Source organism: Thalia democratica, chromosome 2 (assembly GCF_965202585.1).
Source record: "Thalia democratica chromosome 2, ktThaDemo2.hap1.1, whole genome shotgun sequence".
NCBI classification, from domain to species: Eukaryota; Metazoa; Chordata; class Thaliacea; order Salpida; family Salpidae; genus Thalia; species Thalia democratica.
In genome coordinates this window covers 49,945,522-49,965,107 of record NC_139166.1, presented here as the reverse complement: position 1 = coordinate 49,965,107, position 19,586 = coordinate 49,945,522, and the positions used below count along the sequence as shown (strand labels likewise).

The 19,586-nt window shown below is 27.5% G+C and overlaps 1 protein-coding gene across 1 annotated transcript; it reads left to right on the top strand.

Moving 5' to 3' along the window:
* Positions 1-1,016: 1,016 nt before the first annotated feature.
* LOC145830284 (splicing regulator ARVCF-like) lies at positions 1,017-17,976 on the top strand. Its single transcript, XM_082938240.1, has 18 exons — positions 1,017-1,259; positions 3,843-3,977; positions 5,075-5,142; positions 5,558-5,623; positions 5,868-6,047; positions 7,528-7,617; positions 8,612-8,719; positions 10,133-10,278; positions 10,614-10,808; positions 11,531-11,705; positions 12,864-12,984; positions 13,814-13,967; positions 15,241-15,425; positions 15,643-15,793; positions 16,061-16,253; positions 16,426-16,581; positions 16,702-16,801; positions 16,980-17,976. Exons 1-18 carry the CDS (start codon positions 1,047-1,049, stop codon positions 17,034-17,036), a joined length of 2,493 nt encoding a protein of 830 aa, XP_082794366.1. The 5' UTR covers positions 1,017-1,046; the 3' UTR covers positions 17,037-17,976.
* The last annotated feature ends 1,610 nt before the right edge of the window (positions 17,977-19,586 follow it).

Here is a 19,586-nt window from a genome sequence, read left to right as displayed (position 1 = left end):
GCAAATTATTAATTTTTTTTTAAGTTAAATATTACTTAAAGTATTCTCTACTTAATTATCTTTTTAATTATTTTTTTAGCATATTATGATCATTAAAAACTTCAAGAATTTGTTTTTTTGTTATGTTCTATTGTAAAAAAGATAAATGTTATTTTTACTAGTTATTTTGTTGAACTGAACTGAAAATAAATTAAATCAACTGTATTACATTTTAATAGAAAATAGAACATTTGATTTTTCTATACTTGTTGGAAGTTAGTTAATCAAATTTTTGTTAATGTAAGTTTAAGGTTTAATAGAATTTAATAAATAACTGTTTATATAGTTTATAAAAATACTTCAGTATGTTTCAAAATCTTATAATATAACTTACAAAAAAATGTTTGCCTAGTTTTATGACACAAATAGTGTAACTAACAGATTTAAAATTATAATGACAACAAATAACAAGCTAAGTTTAAGTATAAAAGTGAAATTAAAACTAAATATAAATTTTAGCATATCTTGTTGAACTATTGTTCCTAGACTGATAGTAGCTTAAAACTGTAGAATGATTTGGACTGTTTTAAATTTTTAAATTCAAAAAAATATTCAAGCTTTTTAAAAACCTAGCTAGTTTTGATTTTAATAAAATTTGACTTAATGAATGATATTTTTTTTTTTTTTAAATAGTTATATTTAACAAAAAAACATTAATGCTCAAATATAAACTTTTCATTTGTATTACTACTTTTAAATAGTTTCTTCTTAACAACTTGTAAACTTAACCCATAAACCTAATTTACTTAGGCTTGCAAATTCTTAAATAAAAAGATTAAGTTATTTGGTCTAAAAAATTACTAATAATATGTGTTCAAGTTATACATATATTTTATATTAATTTAAATTACTCTGTTTAGAACTTAATGCATAAAGCATCAAGTTTGAAATAACTGTCAATAAATGTTTTTTTATCTAATATATGCTTAAGTTATATGAGTTTTCATACATAATTATTAAGTTAAAATTTTGTACAGCATTAAATGTTGCTCATGAGCTAAGTATAGATGGCAACATCATTATCACACAATACATCATCAAGTTATCACAAAAACACATTAGAAGGCGCAGAAAGTGACTCAGTTGGCAGCTCATTATCCTCAACAGTTGGATCTTCATCTAACCTTTTAGAATCTGTGCACGAACAAGAATTACAATTTTCTAAACTAGCAAAAGAAATTGAAGAAGAAAAACGACTTGTCAAACAGCAGCTTGATATGGTACACTGTTCTTTTTTTTACTTTAAATGTAATTATAGTCTTAACAACTCATCTTACATACTTTAAAATTTGAGTCTTTTTAGATAGTAATGTTTCTTATTGATAGTTGTGTTTTTAAAAATATTAGTTATACATCACAACATATTTAAAAAAAAAATTTCTCAAAACTATTTTTATTTTAAAGCTTTGAAAATATTTTTATGATGGTAATTACATTATGATTTTAAGTATTATTTTGCAGTATAACTTGTGGTTTATTTACCTTTTGAGCTTGTATTTGTTTCCAAACTGTTGTTCGTTAAAATGATTTTATTCATTATTCCCTAAGGCACACGTTTAATTATAAAGTAAAATATATTATAAAAAATATAGTATTTCTATTTAATACAGGGTTACCAAAAAATCTCAAAACCTGGAATTTTAAACAATTTTTACATGTTTTAAGTAGTAAAATTTCGATTTGACACAAAAAATGTATCCTATAGATATAAAATTTTTGTCATCATCAAAGTTTTTATTATTAAAAAACACATTTAGTGTAGCTTTACAGTATCTTTTCAATGTTTTTTTACTATTTAAGACAGTTTTTTACCTTAAACATAACTTTAAGCTAAAAATAGACCTAAAAATGTGTACTTTTAAAAACCTGGAGGAAAATTTTGAAAACTTGGAGAAAATTTGCTAAACAAATTTGGCAACCCTGTTAATAAAACAAATTAATACATAGTAGGACTATTTAAAATTTATTGTCATTAGATTTACTATTACTAATTTTGTTTATTATTTTATATTTTGAGAAAAAAAAAATATTAGATAGACTATTTATTACTAAGTTTATTTAGTATTACTTTTTATCAAAAAAAATGTTGTGGCTGTATTATCTCAGTATCTTTTAAATTGTAGTTGTATTTACCTAAAAATTCTTAGTGTTTTTCTTATTTTTGATACTGTTATTTGATTGTCACTCAACTTATTGACACTTGAAACTGTGTAGTGAGATATAGCTAGTAGAAAATAGTATGGGCTGGTTATTAATTTAGGCTTATTTACTTCTTTTTTTTTACATATTTAGAATTTCACCTTTTGGCAATGTACAAAATAGTCCTTTAGAATTTTAAACTTCTACTGAATTTTTAGACTAATATGCTTAAAAATCAAAGGTAACTACTATCAGTTTTAGCCACAAGTATAAGATGTTATATCTTATAAAGACACCATTATTATTTGTTACAAAATAATTGAGTTAGGCAATAGTATTTTTGTATTAGCTTTAAAAAAAATAATTAAATATATAAAATTAAATAAAGAAAAAAGCTATATTAAAATATAATTTTCAGTTGGGCAATATTATTTTTGTATTAGCTTAAAAAAAAAAATTGAATAAAGAAAAAATCTATATTAAAATATAATTTTCAATTTTGAAACTTTTGATGATCTTTAAATAAATTTATAAAACTATTTAAGTTAAGTTATTAAATTTTTGATACTTACCAAATTAAAAAACATAGTTAGTTACTTTTTTAGTGAATATAAACAATTGATTACCTAGTTTTGTAACATTTTCTAATTAATTTCACCAAATCTTCTTAGCTTCATAAATTGAAATGAAGTTTAATTTTTGTAGTTATGTTTTGATTGGTGTCCAAATTCCTTCAAAATTGCCTTTTTTTACTTAAGTAATACAGTCTTGTTAATCAGTCTAATTTGAAGTAATCTGAGATAAATTTCCTGTTTATTGCCTTATTACTTCCTCAATTACATACTTATTTGTCAATTAGATTTGTATTGTATTAATTAGTTATTTTAAAAATTCGAGTTTTAACTTTAAACTACTTATTACTTTTTAAAACTAAATAAGAATTTTAGCTTTAAAAAGTTGATATATTTTACTTTGTATATTAAGAAATAAGTTAAACTAAGTTATAAGAAACATTTACTACATTTATTTTAGTATACTTTATCGTTTTATAATCCATTGAAATCTTGAACTTAATATAATTGAATAGCTTTAGTCCATACTTTTAATTTATAAAAAAAATGTATTATAAAAATTAAGTTATTGTTGTATCAAATTAATTCAACCGTTTTTTAAAATGAATATAATTGTTAATTTAAATTTTTTAAGCGTGTGAATTTAAAATAATTAATAATTATTGTTGGAATATATACTTATAACTTATTTTATAATTTTATTTTAAGCATCACTAATAAAAAAAAAGTTTAGAGAATTAAAGTATAAATGTCTGTAGCTTGTTTAAAACTACACAGTACATATTAGTAGAAGCTATTTTTTTGTTATATAGAAAATATGAAACTTAATAGTAAATGTTTTATAAATAATTTATATGTGTCAAATGGTATTAAGGTATAAATAAATTTCTTGAAAAAACATTCTTTATAAGTTTCTTTAGAACCAAATTCAAATGTTAACACAATTAAATTAAGTTTTTAATAGTTGATTAAAACTTTTTTTTGACAATAACTCTTGTAAAACTGCAACTTTGTCTCTAGATACAATTACATTCAAAAACATTACAAAATTATTTACTGTTCAAGTCACATAATGGAAAAATATTTTCCTAGGATCAGAGATCATATTCAGGCGGATCAGACGGGTACCACCCGGATGTTTACGTCACTCACACTGAGGAGTACGGCGATCCGGAAGAAGAGACTTCCGTGCTCATTGACGAGGATGGCAACGAAAAAACTGTTAAGGTCCATTTTAGTTGTTGAATTTTTTTTAATGCAGATTCTGCCGTGTTTGCTTAAAGTTATAATAAATTGTAAAGGTGTATATGTTATATTTAAATAAAAAAAAGGCTAAAATAAATGATTGTTTAGGTCAAACTAGGTTAGACTGTTTTGCTTGTTCAAATTAGTAAATACTTTTACTTCTATATGTGCTATTTTTAAATTTGAAATTATCTTAATGTTTTTTTATTTCCATTACCTTGTTGTTTTTTAGTTTGAATCTGTTAATTGCCTTATCATTCAAACTAAATTTTGAAATTTAAAAAACATTTCATATATTTAAAATAACATTCATATAAAATTATTTATTTTACTACATAATCATAGTAGAAAGTATCTATTTGTATTAATAAAGTAACAATTTTTAAAGTTAATGATAAGTTGTTTTTGTGATAATTTTTTTATTTCATCTTATTTTCAATAATAGATATCTAGCATAATAATAAAAAAAATAGTTATATCCAATATTTTTGCTTGAGTGAAAAACATTCATAAGTATTGTGTTACGTTGATGAGTTTTGAGTGTGACGCATGGCTGATCATAGTATGATGAGAAACATTTCAAGCATGTTGCTATTATTAGAAATATTAATTTCTCCATATGGAAGGCGTCTAAAGTGTTTGTATCAAGATTTGTTAGCAAAGTACTTGCCACTTGTTATCTATGCACATACGTCTGACCTTTCAAGTTTTATTGAACAAATATGCTCAAAGCATATATGAAAGCACTAGAACTTTATTGAGTTTTTGCAAAACTTTACATGCCTTTAGATTTCCAATGCTACTTGCATTTATTTTCGAAGCGAACTTAATCTGTAAAAAAAAAACTCCAGTACAAGTTGAATTTAAGTTTTCATATGCATCTACTCACTGATGTTTAAAAGTCAATCACTATTTCTATTAGTTCATAAACTTTCTATATTTGAGAGTTATTTGTAGTAAATAGATAAAGCATAAAAGTATGAGCATATACTTTCTGCTGTAATTTAAGTTTAATTATTGACATTTAAAAGTCTTTAAAATATACACAATTTAAATCAAAAGTAAAAAAAAAAATTTAGACAAGAACTGTAACAAAAACTGTGACAGAAAAAAGAGTTCATCATCAACAAATTCCTAAACATATGAGGTAAAATAACAAAAACAAATACTTTTTTTCTAAGGCTGAAGAAATCTGTTTAAAACATTAACTTCTTAGACTTTTTTTTTGTAATTAACATTTAAATAGTTTCTTTTTTTAAATATTTAATATAAAATAACTTATAAATATGAAAATTTTAAGTTTGTACTTTATAAAAAGTATTAGTTGTGTTTGATATGGATATAAACTTTGCTTTAAAATCTAGACTAAAACTAATTTCTTAGTAATGCAATATCAAAGATATTGTAAAACATATTTCTTAGGTAATTTTTTTTTTACAAGCTTATTTTTTTGATTAAGTAATTTTTAATACTGAGTTACTACTAAATATTATTTATCAAAAATCAATACTGATACATAAGCCTTTGGTGCATTTATTTTTATGTTTATATAACTTCTACAGTCCAAACGGAGGAGGAGATCATCCAGCAAACGGAATGACAGACAGAGATTCTCTCTTAAGGAGAAAGTTTGTTTTGTTCTTTTTACCATTAACATTACCTTGTTTTGAAATAATCAATTACAGTATTTGAATATATAAATAGTCAGGCTATTTAAATTAAAACGGGTAGTTTTTTTTTAATTATATATTTTTTCAAACTATATTTATGTACTTTAAACAACAAACAAAAGTATTAGAAAATATGTAAAAATAAAGGAATAAATATTTAAGAAGTTTTATCAGTTTTTCTAACAATTCTCAACAATTTAAGTTCGTCGAGCACTGCAAGCGGATCTTCGTACGGCGATAACCGAACACCTGTTCCTGAAGTTTCTTACGATGCCACTGACGGCTCGATGCCACCGTCTTTCAGGGATTTTTCACGCGAGGAAGTCGTCAGGACGCCTGAAAAGTTCCATGCCGAAGAATACGGGTTGGGAGAAGATGATGCGTAAGTTTTTATTTCAAATTTTTACTCAGATCACTGATGAAAGTAGGGAGAAGCAGCATTTTATTGAGGAACAGGAAAGATTTACTTAAAAAAATTTCTTTGCGAGTTATATTAAAAAAATGCTTTAAAAATTTTCATAAAGAATTAATATGCTGTAAAAAAAAAGCTGGCACAGTTTATTTACAAGTGAAAAAAAACCATAATTTAAGTTGTATTATAAAAATCTTAATCTTAATTTTTTTTACTTTTTTGATTTTTAGCTTTAGTACATGACGTAGCCATATCTTTTTCCTTTCGCAGAAAGTTACATCGTGAGTGGGTTGCTTTTTTTCATGGCGGGCTGCATCTAGCTCACTGGCCGTAGTTTGCCGACCCTTTGTTTGAACTTACAAAGTTTTTTGCTACTTACTAAAGTTTAAAAACATCCAGCATTTTATTTTTTATTAAAACATTAATCTTTTTTTTTAGTGGTAGTCTTTTATTAATTTTTCTTAGGTTTTGAATATTGTTTTTAACAGCTCGAAGCTAACAAAAAACAGTTTGATTTATGAACCTATAAAAACATTATTACTTTTACCTTTAAAACTAAAAAAATGGCCATTTTCTTTACGGTAGTATATAATAAAAAAGCAATTTGTAACAATATATAACTGCAAAAAAAGAGAGGTGTGACTGAGTTTTTGTCAAGTGTAAATATTTGTTGATGGATTTTATGGTGACGCATTTGCAATTGGTTGTGCGAATTTTCACTGAAACTGAAAATGGCTTCAATTTTAATTTTGATTGTTTATAAACTTTTAGGTTTTTTATTCATCAAATTAAAGTAATGAAGCTTCCGTTTCTAAATTATAAATTAAGTCTTCACTTTTATCTTTCTATAAGTACCGTTTGAATTTAGATAAATAATCTACAGTAACTTTGCGGCAAAGTTGCAACAGAACACTGTTTGGCAATTGTTTGTATAAAAGCCAGTCACGGCAATTATTTCGATTCTTCTAATAAACTTAGCGGAACAAATTGAAAGCAGCACAGGTACAAAAAAAGTGTAAGAACAACGAAAATTTTTGACAACAATGGCAATTTTCACTACACAAAAATTACATTCAAACTAGCTGGGCACTTTAACACCGGTGAAAAAGAGCTGAATGTTTGGTTTCGCTGCAGAGTAGACTTGATCAGAGCGTTGCCTTTGTTTACCCTGCCGCGCGCCTTCTTCTCTTCGCAGTTTCCATTCACATCTCGTTTCGAACCGCTCCTCTCTTTACCTTTGTTCAGAGCTTTTTTTGTAATGTCGCGCCTTTTAACGCGACCGTCGTTTTGTTCCAAATTAATTTTTTTCAGAACTTTCATCTCGGCTGTTTGAAGCGCGCGCGACGAGCATAATTTTTTATCAAAAGTTTCTTATAAACCTTAATGTAGTTTTACTTGAACATTATAAATTTTCTTCAATATTTTTCTGCATAGTAAATATATTGAGCAGGGGCAGCGATTACGGCGGAGAAGACAATGATTACGGCTTGGACGCCAACGAAAAACCAGGCAGCGTCACTTCAGATGAAAGCGGACAAAAGTAAGTTTTATATCATGATTTTTACTGACTACTAAGCAATATATATTTATTATTTGTTTTTTTAACTATTGCTGTCGTTCTTACGTGCAGCATTGTACAAGCTGTTGTTACGTCATAATTGTCACTGCAAGTTGGGTGAGTGGCACTTGAAAGTCGCAAAAACAAGTTCTTGTTCGACAGTCGTTTAGCTGTTTTTTTTTTTTTTATACTGTTAAAGCATTTTGAAGTTTTTTTTTCAAAGATTTTTTTTTAATATGTATATTGGCTATAATAGTTATATTATTCTATGCGTCTTTAAATTTTGTTAATTAAACTGTTAAGTAGTTATTGTAAGTTAATTGACTTGGTATTGTAATTCAATTAAGTTATTGTTAAGCGCTCAAACGAAGGTCCTTCGGGAAATTTGCATACTTATGTTATTGTTTCTCTTAAACAGGTACTATTTTAAATTAAATCAAACTCTGTGTAATCTATTGTTAAAATGAAAATGTATTGATCTACATCAGAAATGCTGGATGAAAATATTGCAAGTTTTAATATTTTTAATAAACTTAAACACAATTAGCTTGTGTATTTAATATATCATAAATTGCTTTTTTGCTATGTAATGAGAATATAATTGCTTCATATTATGTTTAATTAGAAAAAAAAATCATATCGATTTAACCCAGTTCTTTTTTTTATTTTTCTTTGTTTTTAAATTTGACCTAATCTAATTGTAAATTACAACTACTTTTAGCATTACAGAACTAAAACCTATACTTGTCTGTTATAACAGATACAAACATTGACTTTGGTGTCCAAAAAATATAAATGTTAATTAGTACTGAATTTCTAAAATTACAAAATTCCCCTTGTTTCTTCACAGTTTAATATAAGTTGTTTTGTAGAGTATTGCCTACCTAATCTCTCTAGGACTCCTTTTTATTTAACTAATAATGTATAACTAATTTTAATATGGTTTCACTGTTTATCAATGAACTTCACCATTCAGATATTCGAGTGATTCGAGCGAAGAAGCGAACAATCTTCCGATTGCAGCTCCACGGGGAAGCGCGCCTCTTGCGCAAGTCGAAAGCGGAAGCCGCGCCACTCTTGACGGGTAACTTATATATATATTATTTATATTTTCATTAATCAATTAATAAGCACATATCCCAATATATCATTAGGGTTTTAGAACCTAATTATTTTTTCTATATAATATTTAATACTTTTTATAAATAAAAAACTTATTTTGAATATTCAATGCGGATTTATTTGTTTTATTTTATTAACTAACTACCAAGTAAAGTTTAAAACTGTAGTTTAAGCTAACACTTAATAAAGCATAGTACACTATTTTATTATGTTAGTAAATTATTTCTATTGGGTTACAAACATTTAATTTTATAACTATTATTTATTATGTCTCATTTTTAGATAGAATATTGTTGTTTAGAAATAATACTGAAAAATCAAAAGTTTTTGCCATAAGTACTTTACATGAACAAAATCAGTAATGATAAAACAATGCAGTTCTGTATGTTTATGTAAAAGTTATACATCAAAACATTTTCAAATGATTTGTAATCTGTACAGAATGTTTAAATGCATGTTTATGTCGTTTATTATGTGATCTGATAAACATTTCTTAAAGATTTACCAGTTAGTTTTGCAACTGTTTTTATAATAAATATCATGATTTGATATATTAGTATGTAGTTTGCCACCTTTTAATTAAAGTTATTTGTTAGCATAGTTGTTTTTTCTTGATGATTCCATCAACACTATTAGTTAAAATTTATTAGTATTAAGGGCATAGGATATAAAACACTTTTTTCACAATTTGATCTTATTTTATATAGTTTTTACTAAGCTACAAGATGCTTTTTACAGATTTTGAAATTCAAATTTTTTTTTGAGATATAGCCGGTCAAAGTCGGAGGCAACAATAGGTTCCTTATGGGAGGCGCAAACTAAAACAGCGAAAATAGACTATTTCACTAAAAATCTATCTTCTTCTATGTTTTTTAGAATATTTACTTCAAAATTTTAGGAAGTGTTTTTTGATATATTTAGAAAGTTCTGTCGGAAAATTTTTTAACAAAGTTAAAAAATTTAAGTTTTATTAAAAAAATAAACAAAAAAAACTTTTTTTTTTGTTATAATATTTATATTTTAAAATTTAGTTTTGACAGAATTTTCTAAATATTGCAAGGAACATTTCCTGAAAATTTGAGGTAGTTATCTCAAAAAACGTAGGAGAAGATAGATTTTTTGTGATTTCTAGTTATTCGCCGTTTTAGTTTGCGCATTCAAAACTATTTTGAATTTTTAAAATCTGTAAGAAGCATCTTGTGGCTTAGTAAAAACTATATAAAATAAGATCAAATTGTGAAAAAAGTGTTTAACCCCCCTATGTCCTTAACAGCTCAAAAACCAAGTAAGAATATAATGTATCTATTCTGACAGAATTTATGATCAACTCTTGTGCATATTAAAGTTTTTTACAATATGATCATAATTTACACAGTTTGGGAGGTTGGAAGACGCCGACGTTGGAGGAGGTGATCAGGATGTTGTCTTACAACGTTCCGGTGGTGCAACTGAACGCCGCCGCGTACGTTCAGCACCTCACCTTCAACAACGAGTCGCTCAAAAAACAAGTCAAAGACCTCCGTTAGTTGTGTTACGTAAAATAAGGAATGAGATAAATACATTTAAATTACAGTCAGCGTTTTGTTAGTCCTAAGTAAAAAAAATAGTTGTTTTAAGATATTTAGCAAAACTGAATTACCTTATTTTGTTAAAATTTAGTTTCATAATATGTTTATAAATCACTTAATTAAATTATTACGTTTTGCTAGTTTTGAATTTAAAAAACTAAGTACTTTTAGGATACTTTTGCGAAACTGACATGGTTAATGTTTATTTCTGAAAAGCTTTATTTCATTATATCTTCAAAAAACCACTTTATTTTTCTGCTATTATTAATTTAATTTTTTTAATATAAGGTGGAATACCACCACTGGTCAGATTGCTCGATCACCCGGACGAGCAGATTCAGTTGCACGCTTGCGGCGCCCTGCGCAACATTTCGTACGGAGAAGACGCCAACAAGATCGCCATCAAGAAGTGCGAGGGAGTGCCCGCCATCTGCAGACTGGTCAGAAGCTCCGAGAACAACTCCATCAGGGAACAAGCTACGGGTTGGTTTTTTGTTTTTTAAAAGTGTTTGTTTCTTTTTTTTTTTGATTTGAAAGTTTAATAACCATACGATTATCATAGTATTTAGTTGTAAGGTCTGTTTTTTGGTATATTTGTTGTTTTGTTTTTGAAAAAAGATTTATTCTGTTTTATTCGTTTAAATATCCAATAGTCTTGTGAGAACACTAATTGGTCATAAGTTTTTCATAGTATTTACTTGTAAGTTATTATTTTAATATGTTTTACAATGTTAAAAAAATAGAAACAGTTGAATTTAAAAAAAACAGTAAAAAAGATATTTTTTCTGAACTTTTAACTAATAAACTTTAATTGTTGATCGTTTTTATGATATTATAATTTTAAAATATTACTTTGAGATACTTTGTAAATGTAATTTAAGTGCAATTTTATTGTATTAAGATTTAGTCTTATTCATAGTTCAATGTTTATTATGGCGGTTTTGAACTAGAATAGTAAAAAGGCTATGAGTAACACTTTTTTACAGTAGTTTTTATAAAAATATGTCTTTATACTTAAACTTTTTTCTAAAAATCTTTTAATTGATGTCTAAGTCTTGAAACAAAGTATACAAAATAAAACCAGAAGCTATATTAGACCATAGACATTTTGTTATACTGTGTAAATACATAATATTTTGTATTTTTATGAAATAATACTTAACATTGTAATAAATTAATTTCAAACATTTTTCAAATAACGATAGGAACCTTATGGAATCTATCAGCTCACCGCGATTTGAAAGGTCAACTGTTGGAATTGGGATTAGAACCTCTCGTCAACCTTGTAATAATTCCTTATGCTGAATCAATCAGTGCTAGCGGAAAAACACAACACATAGACATGCTCGATTTATTCACTAATGGATGTGGTGTTATTAGGTAAAACATTATTTTTTTAAATGATTTGAGTTAAAAAAGAACTGTTATTGGCATAAATTATTTCGTATATTTTATTAGAAAAACTATCTTAGTAAGTTTTTTATCATTAAAGCTATTATACGCAGAAAAACAAAATAATTTTAGTTAATACTTGAAAAAAAAAGTATATATACATTGTTTTTTGTAACAATCCAACATACTTCGAAAAACAGTTATTGAGCTGTGGATTGTTTGCATGTGAATAAAAATAAATAATAACATTAGGCAACCAGTAAACAATACAATAGCTAGCTAGTGATCTTTAAATCTCTTTTTAAGACTAATATATAGAAAGTTTATTTTAACACTGAAATTTATTATATGTTCAATAGACGATACAAGGATTAACAAAGCTTGCCTATATGTGGAAAACTTTTTGTAACTTGTTGTAGTTATTGGTAGAAAACTAGTTCTAAACTTTCATACTTTATGTCCTTTATCGTTTACTCTTTGATTTTTAATTAGTGTAAATGTTATTAGGATGTTAATAAAATTTAAAATTTTAATGTAAATTTCAAAATTAGTACAAAGCTACTAGCAGTGATAGATGTTTAATAACTTTATTAGCAAATATAAGATGCAAGTGTTTTGAGACAGGTAAACAGTATTTATAATTTTTAGCATCAGCTACGTATTCTTTTGTGAGTTATATTCACAACAATAGCTGAAATACATGGGCATATAATAAGTTTTTCTACATGTTGACCTTATTGTTAAGTCTTTATTTTCTTACTTTGCGAATGAATGGCATTGTTATTACAACAACTATTCCAAGTGCGCTAAAGTTTGCTTTAATTTTTAAAGTTTGTATTTTAAATATAAAAAAAGTGTGTAAATGGTATGCTTTTTCAACATCCATTTGTGTTTATTGTATTAGTGATATTTATACTATTTAAGAACTGTAACTATAGTTTAGGTAATTTAGTTAGTAACTAATTTTATGATTTTTTTTTACTACGTTTGTTAGTATATACACTTGAAAATTACTGATAAAATGTAAATTAGTTAGTTATATTTCTTCAAATGCTACGTACCACATCTCATAGATAATATAATTCTAATTAAGTTTTCAGCTCGGACGTTTTATTTACAAATCTAATAAACAAAAAAAATTAACAGAAATTTGAGTTCCACGGCAAGTTCTGAATGCAGAAAGCGACTGAGGGAATGTCCAGAGCTGGTCAGAAGCCTGATGAATGTCGTGCAAGCCAACACTAAAACTGGCATGGTCCTTAATAAGGTGAAATGATAATTTTATATTAAATTCAATGTAGTTTTATTAGATTGGTGTTGATCTGATGAAAAAAGTTGTATGCTTAATTTTTTTATTACTATTGATATTTTTTTATGTTTAATATAAAAGTATAAGTATTTATATAGCAATAACTAACAGTTTTGAACTAACAAATTTTATTTTTTCATAAAATAAAATAACTTTTTGTTTTCATAGCTTCGCATAGATAAGTGAAGTTTGTTTTAGGTAATTGCGCTCTCGCTAAATTAAAAGTATATGATTACATAAAATTGGCGATTTAATGAAATACTTAAACTGAGTTTTACTTGTTTATGATTTTTTATAAAGTTTATAAATTACTTTCCACTGTACATTCTATTTATAAAAAAAAGTTTATTTCAAAAAAAAAAAAAAGGAACATATGTTTCATGCGAAATAATCCCTTTTAAGTGGACTCACTGAATTTTTTATTTGTTTATTTTATTTTGAATAATTTAATGTATACATATAATTTATTTAAAAATACGAAATTAAAAATATATAAAACTTATATTTTTGTAGTTTATTGCTACAATTTTCAGGTATTTGAATTATAAATTAACTCTACAGTTCATGAATAAACAAATTAAAAACATTATGACGTAATTTTGAATTGTCCAGGGCGTGTTTATGCCAAAAATCTAACTTCGTTCCAAACTAATTGATTGTAGCAATATTCTACATGAAAAATTTGTTCCCTTTTTTTTTTGAATTTCGCATTTAAAAGCGCTTCAAAGTGGGTTCAATCAAACTTGATTCTATTTGATTATATATGCATTACTTGTATAACTGACAGTCGACGGAGAACAGTGTTTGCGTGTTGAGAAATTTGACGTTCAAGCTTCAGAACGAGACCGACGACTGGCACGACCTGTACATGCTGGAAGCAGCGCAGCAGGAACCTCAGCAGGATACAGGGTTCCTCTGCTTCAACAAGTCAAAACCTAAAAGTTTGTTTTTTGCTGTTAATAACTACAACATCATAGGCTTAATGAATTAGGAAAGGGTTTAATTTTAGCTTTGGTGTTTAATTGTCTTAAGAACTATGCTGGAAAATAAAAGTTGGGTAGTTGGTGTTTAGAATGACAAATTGGTGTTTTAATGTTCATTTGATTTAAATCAAAGTAGTTCCATGTTAAATAGTTACATTTTCAGAAATAAGTTATTGTTAGAGACAAAAGATTTAATTGTCGATAATTGCTCTTATTCAAATTAAGCTTGTCAAGTACACTTGTAAATGAAGCTGTGAATAAACATTAACATTGATGCTTGTATAGGTTTATAATCAATCCTTTCTCGATATGTATCAAATTATGATTTATTTGTTAATCATAGGGGTGATTGCTGTGACAAAAATAGTTTTAAAGTTTATATAAAAATCTAAATTTATTTTAGTGTTAAATATTAATTTGTGGTATTACAACAAATATTTGTTTTTGTAATGAGAAAACTAAAAATAATCCAAACAAGGTTGTATCTAAATTTGTTTTAGTTATTTTTTAGTGTTCGTTCTTGATTGTGTTAATAAATAATAGGGGGTAATTTTGGATATTTAAACAACATTAAAAAATAATCATCTTTCTACAAATAAGTTTTTAATTTTAATGAAAAATAGTTCATGCTATATAAACATCACTAAAATTTGTCATTTCAAATTTGAAATAAATACAACAATAAAAGAGAAAGTGTGAAAACAAAGCTTTCTCAACACTCGAAAAATATTCTTACCATATTTGGACTTGCGCGACTTTCAGATATTTTATAGCGACAATTTAATGTTTATTTATTTCTCAATTCAGTTGTTTAAGCGTGTGACAAAGCTTGTGACCATTTAGAAATATATATTTTTTCGGTTTAATAGATATTTCACGTGAAAATGTTACTTTTTTTTTCTGTTTCAAAGTTTTCATAGATTGTAAAAAATGTTTTTTATGTAACAATAGCCTTAAAAGTATTTAGTGATAGTCACGTACTTTATGACTATATATTAGACTGTTTTTTCTTTATTTGTATATAATGCAGTAAAAGTTTTAGAAGTATTATTAGTATCGAGTATCTATTAAGTTTTACTTTATGATATTTTTTCTCTTGATCTCGAATACTAAAAACAAAACTTTCAAAACATTTTTTTACGAGCTTAAGCTTATATATGGATATTAACCAAACTGTACGTTTTAAAAATTCACCTGGTATTCTAGCAACAGTTTATGTTTTTCTTAACAGCGGTGCAACCAGATTACGGCGAGCAGCTTCCGGAGAACGACGCGTTGGCCGAAGGTGCCGCCGTATTGTGGCAGCCCGAAGCCAGCCAGGCCTACTGCAAGTTACTAGCTGACTGCCAGGGTTCGCCCGACATCACCGAAGCGACGCTGGGCGCCATTCTCAATCTCACTTGCGGCGTTTGGAAGGTTTGTTATTTGCTGCTATTTGCTATCGTTTAGCGGTGAATTTTATTTACAGATGTTTAAATTGTAAATGAACTTTAGTTAGCATTTCTTTCCAAGCCTAATAAATATAAACGTTACTATATTGTTTAAACTGCTGTACAGTATATAGTTTGTAATAGTATAGGTTAACATTTTTTTTAAAGCAAGCTCATAGGTTATTACCATTTTTTACAAACAGTGGGCGGTGTTTTCCCGTGCCATCATTCGCAAGGAGAAAGGTCTTCCCGACATCATAGACCGCATGAGAACCGACAACGACAGGATTGTGAGGAACGTGGCCATCTGTCTCACAAACCTCTCCCAGGACCTGAAAAACAAGGACCTCGTTGGTTGGTAAAAATTTTAACTTTCAATATGGTTTTCCGAGGTTTTACTTTTTGAAGATGTCTACTAAAGTACAAAGTTTCAAATAATTATGTTATAAAATAAGGTTTAACACAATTAGAGATTATCATAAAAGTAAATGAAATTAAAGGCATCAGGCTTTCTTATATGTGTATTTATGTCCTCAAGCGCAAGTTGATAATTTCAATCGTTGCGCTTAAAACCAAAAGTACAAAAACATGCCAACAACCACTCATTGTACAATTCCACAGGAAAGTTTGCGATGAAGGATCTCGTGTACAAACTGCCTGGAGGCACGGAAGGAGGCAGCGGGGTGCGGCACTCGGATCCGACAGTCATCGCCGTCCTCAACACCATCAGGGTTCTGGTGGACAAATGTGCTGACAACGTCAAGTACCTGCGCGAAAGTGCGGGCATTGAGCGGATCACCACCATTAATAAAAAGTTAGAATTTTTGTGAAGTATTTCACGGGATTTTATGTTTTTTCACATGTAAAATGTGATGTAGTACTGAACTTAAACAAAAACAAAAGTAAATAAAGAAAAAGAGAGATTATTTTTCCCATTAAAATTTTATTCAGTTTTGTATTGAAATAAGAACAAACAATTTTTGCAGGGACAATTCGCCGTACCAAGCGAGAGTCGTGAAGGCGGCGGGTCAGGTGCTGCAGGCCGTGTGGGCCAACAAATCGACCCACAGCATGCTGAAGAAGGATGGTTGGAACAAGAACCACTTCGTTCCCACCGTTACCATGGAAACGTTGCCCAGAAGGTTGTTCGAATTCCATAATATTAGTCAAAGCTTTTACATTATAAAAATACTAAGAACGCATTTTTAAAACAAGTTTTGCTTTTTTTTTGTTGTTTTTAGCAAGATATACAACCCAAACAGGCAACCGCAAGGTGGCGGAATCGCTTCGCCGGCTCACTCCACCTACGGAGGGGGAAACACCATCGGCAGGAGGGGAGAAATGCCACCCGGGTACTCTACTGTTAGTTCGGTTGCAAAAAAAGACAAGTGTTTTTTGTATGGCAAAGTATTTACCTTTTGAGATTAACAAAACTTATTTAGTGAATGAGATATATTAAAAAAAAGCTTTATAAAATTAAAGGTTGATATGTCAAATATTTGTTAAAATGTATGACTTGTTAAACTTGTACTGATTTCAGCTGCCGCCAGCCAAATCGACGAAGAACAACGGAACGCACGCAGATTCGTGGGTGTAACTTCTCCTTACATATGTTCCACTTGAATGCGTGGAAGCCGAAGTGTTCGAACTTAAAAGTGCCTGCAAAAAAATTATTCACACCTTGCTTTTCAAAAAATGACCTTCATTCGACGCGTAAACATTTTCGGCCTTCGAATTCTTCCTCGCTTTAAACAAACCTGACGTTTTTTATTTCTCTTAACTACCGAGGCCTAGACTATTTCGTCGTATCCATTTGCAAGTGACCGTTTGTTGTTAATTTTTTTTTGAAACGAAAGCATTAAGCACAAAGTTCTGTTTGTTTTCCGTTTAATTGAAAACATAATAATCGTGTTTTTTTTGTTGTTAATTAATTCAATTATAATAAGTCATTTAATTTACGTTTTTTTTTTTTAAATAATGTTTGTTCATTTTTTAAATGTAAATAATGTTTGACGTTTGCGCGGTACTCGTCTAGCCAATTGAACCAATCAAAAATATCAGTATTTTGGTTGCTAAAGTTAACTTGTTTTCTGTACATTTCTTTCATTGAAACGTTGTTCATTTAAACTCTAACATTGTGGGCTCTGCAGTGTCAAACCAAAATGTCTTTGTTTACTGGTGCTTTGTTTTTGAACATCAGTTTGAAATGTAAAAGTATTAAAAATAACCGCTCTTTTAATTTTACTAAACCCTCGTTAATATTTTTAAACAAAAAAATAATTTATCAAGAATTTTTGAATATGAAAGCTTGGTGATGAGTTCAATCGATTATAAAGACAAGTATTTTGTATCATTTAAGTTATACTTAGCTGCGTATAGTATATGTGTAAAGTTAAGTTTTTTTTTTTAATTATTAGTTACGTATTAATTGTACAGGGATTTCCCAATTCATATAAATTCTTTTTAAATAAATTTTATAAGTATTTGAATTTTTGTTTTGTATACTTTGTTTTATTTTAATAAAACTTTACATCTAGTGATACTTTGTGTTTCTTCAACTTTGTATTTTCATCAATTTTAAATATGTAATTGCAGTTTACCATTGAGCTTAAATAAAGCTCTGTTTACTAGGTTGCTTTTGTAATTTGCAGTTTTGATTTCCATTTGATAAAATGTAACTCCATTTTAGAACAGCCTAGCGTAAAAGTTAGTACGAAAAATGCCAACAATGTTATGATTTACTAATAATCCACATTTTCAGACTTTCAAGACGCAACTTTATATACGGAGTAGCTTTTTGTATAGTCTAACTGGTTCAATAGTTTGATTTATATAGAGTTTCAGCGTTATTTATAGTTTTTTGATTTATAATCAAACCGGCTTACACCCAGTTACAAAACAATTATTATTCAATTAGTTTTGGATAAAACCGAGTTTTGCAAATCCGGTACATTATCTCTTTGAATCTTAAGTTTAAACTTTTATTGTTTAATTTGAACCAAAAAAAAAAGTACAGCAGTTTCATTGCTTTTTTTAGACTAACAACAGTGTTTTCAAAAAGTTTGAAGAATCTCTTGTTTTTCGTAAATTCATTATTAAGAATAGCTTTGAAAAAAACTTGGCAATGAAGCCATTTTAACAACCTAAATAATGAAAATAAAAAAAAGTTTTAATGCTTATCTAAAATAGTCTAACATTTTATTTTACTTATTTTATTAAAAATTGATTTTTATTAAAGTTTTCAACTATACTTTATTTAGCTATAAGACAAAGCATGTAAAGAAGGGGTGGGTATTGAAAACTGTAGCGCGTGACGTAACTTTAGCATGAAAAATCTTGTGGAAAATTAACGAAGTTTCACTTTTTGAAAACGAATATATAAAAGTATTTCTGTAAACTTTGTTATAACTGCACATTATTTCTTTTTGAATGATTATTTAAAAATAATTATTATTTTACACTTTTTAAAAGTTACGTGGTCTGCTAAAACTTCTTTTAAGGAGTCCGGGCCCCAAAATATTTTATCTGTCTCGCCTGCTGTAAACCCTTTATACAAAGGCTACCTACTAAATAATAAAAAAAAAACGGCTTTTAGTGATCGAAACAGCTTTATTATTAACTAAAATAATATTGGAATTATAAATTCAGAAGTATTTTTAAAGGTGGCAAAACATAATAAAAACCTGGAGTTTGATTTTTTAGGAGAAATAAAACAGCAGAACTACCCCAGTATGTTCAGTTCATTTGTTTTTTAATTAAAAGACTTTGTCGTAGTTCATTATTTAGATATTTTAGTCGTAAGGTTTTGCCGAGCACATAAGAAATTTGTAACTTATGTACTTACCGAAGACAAAACTTACCAAAGATAAAGAATATATATATATAATCGCTGTGGATGTTGTTATAAAGTGCTACTGACTGTATAAGAAATTGTTAAAACTTTTTGCATTGTAGTCTCACCATTTTATATTAAGTTAAATAGTAGATAACTTGAGTAATAAAAGTATTTTTGTTTAGTTTTTAAACCTTTCTCTACAACAAACTTTTGAGTAAGTTATAATTTTTGCAAACACATAAAAACTTCAAATTTAACTTAAGTACTAACTTACTACAATTTAAAGTGTTACAAAAAAATCTAAGACTTATA

What these genes read in the sequence shown, in the direction of transcription:
- LOC145830284 (XM_082938240.1), top strand. Translation starts at nt 1,047, where the DNA reads ATGGCAACATCATTATCACACAATACATCATCAAGTTATCACAAAAAC. An exon ending in GGGTTGGGAGAAGATGATGC is followed by an intron (nt 6,048 to 7,527) that starts GTAAGTTTTTAT and finishes TATATTGAGCAG; the next exon opens with GGGCAGCGATTACGGCGGAG. An exon ending in TCAGATGAAAGCGGACAAAA is followed by an intron (nt 7,618 to 8,611) that starts GTAAGTTTTATA and finishes TTCACCATTCAG; the next exon opens with ATATTCGAGTGATTCGAGCG.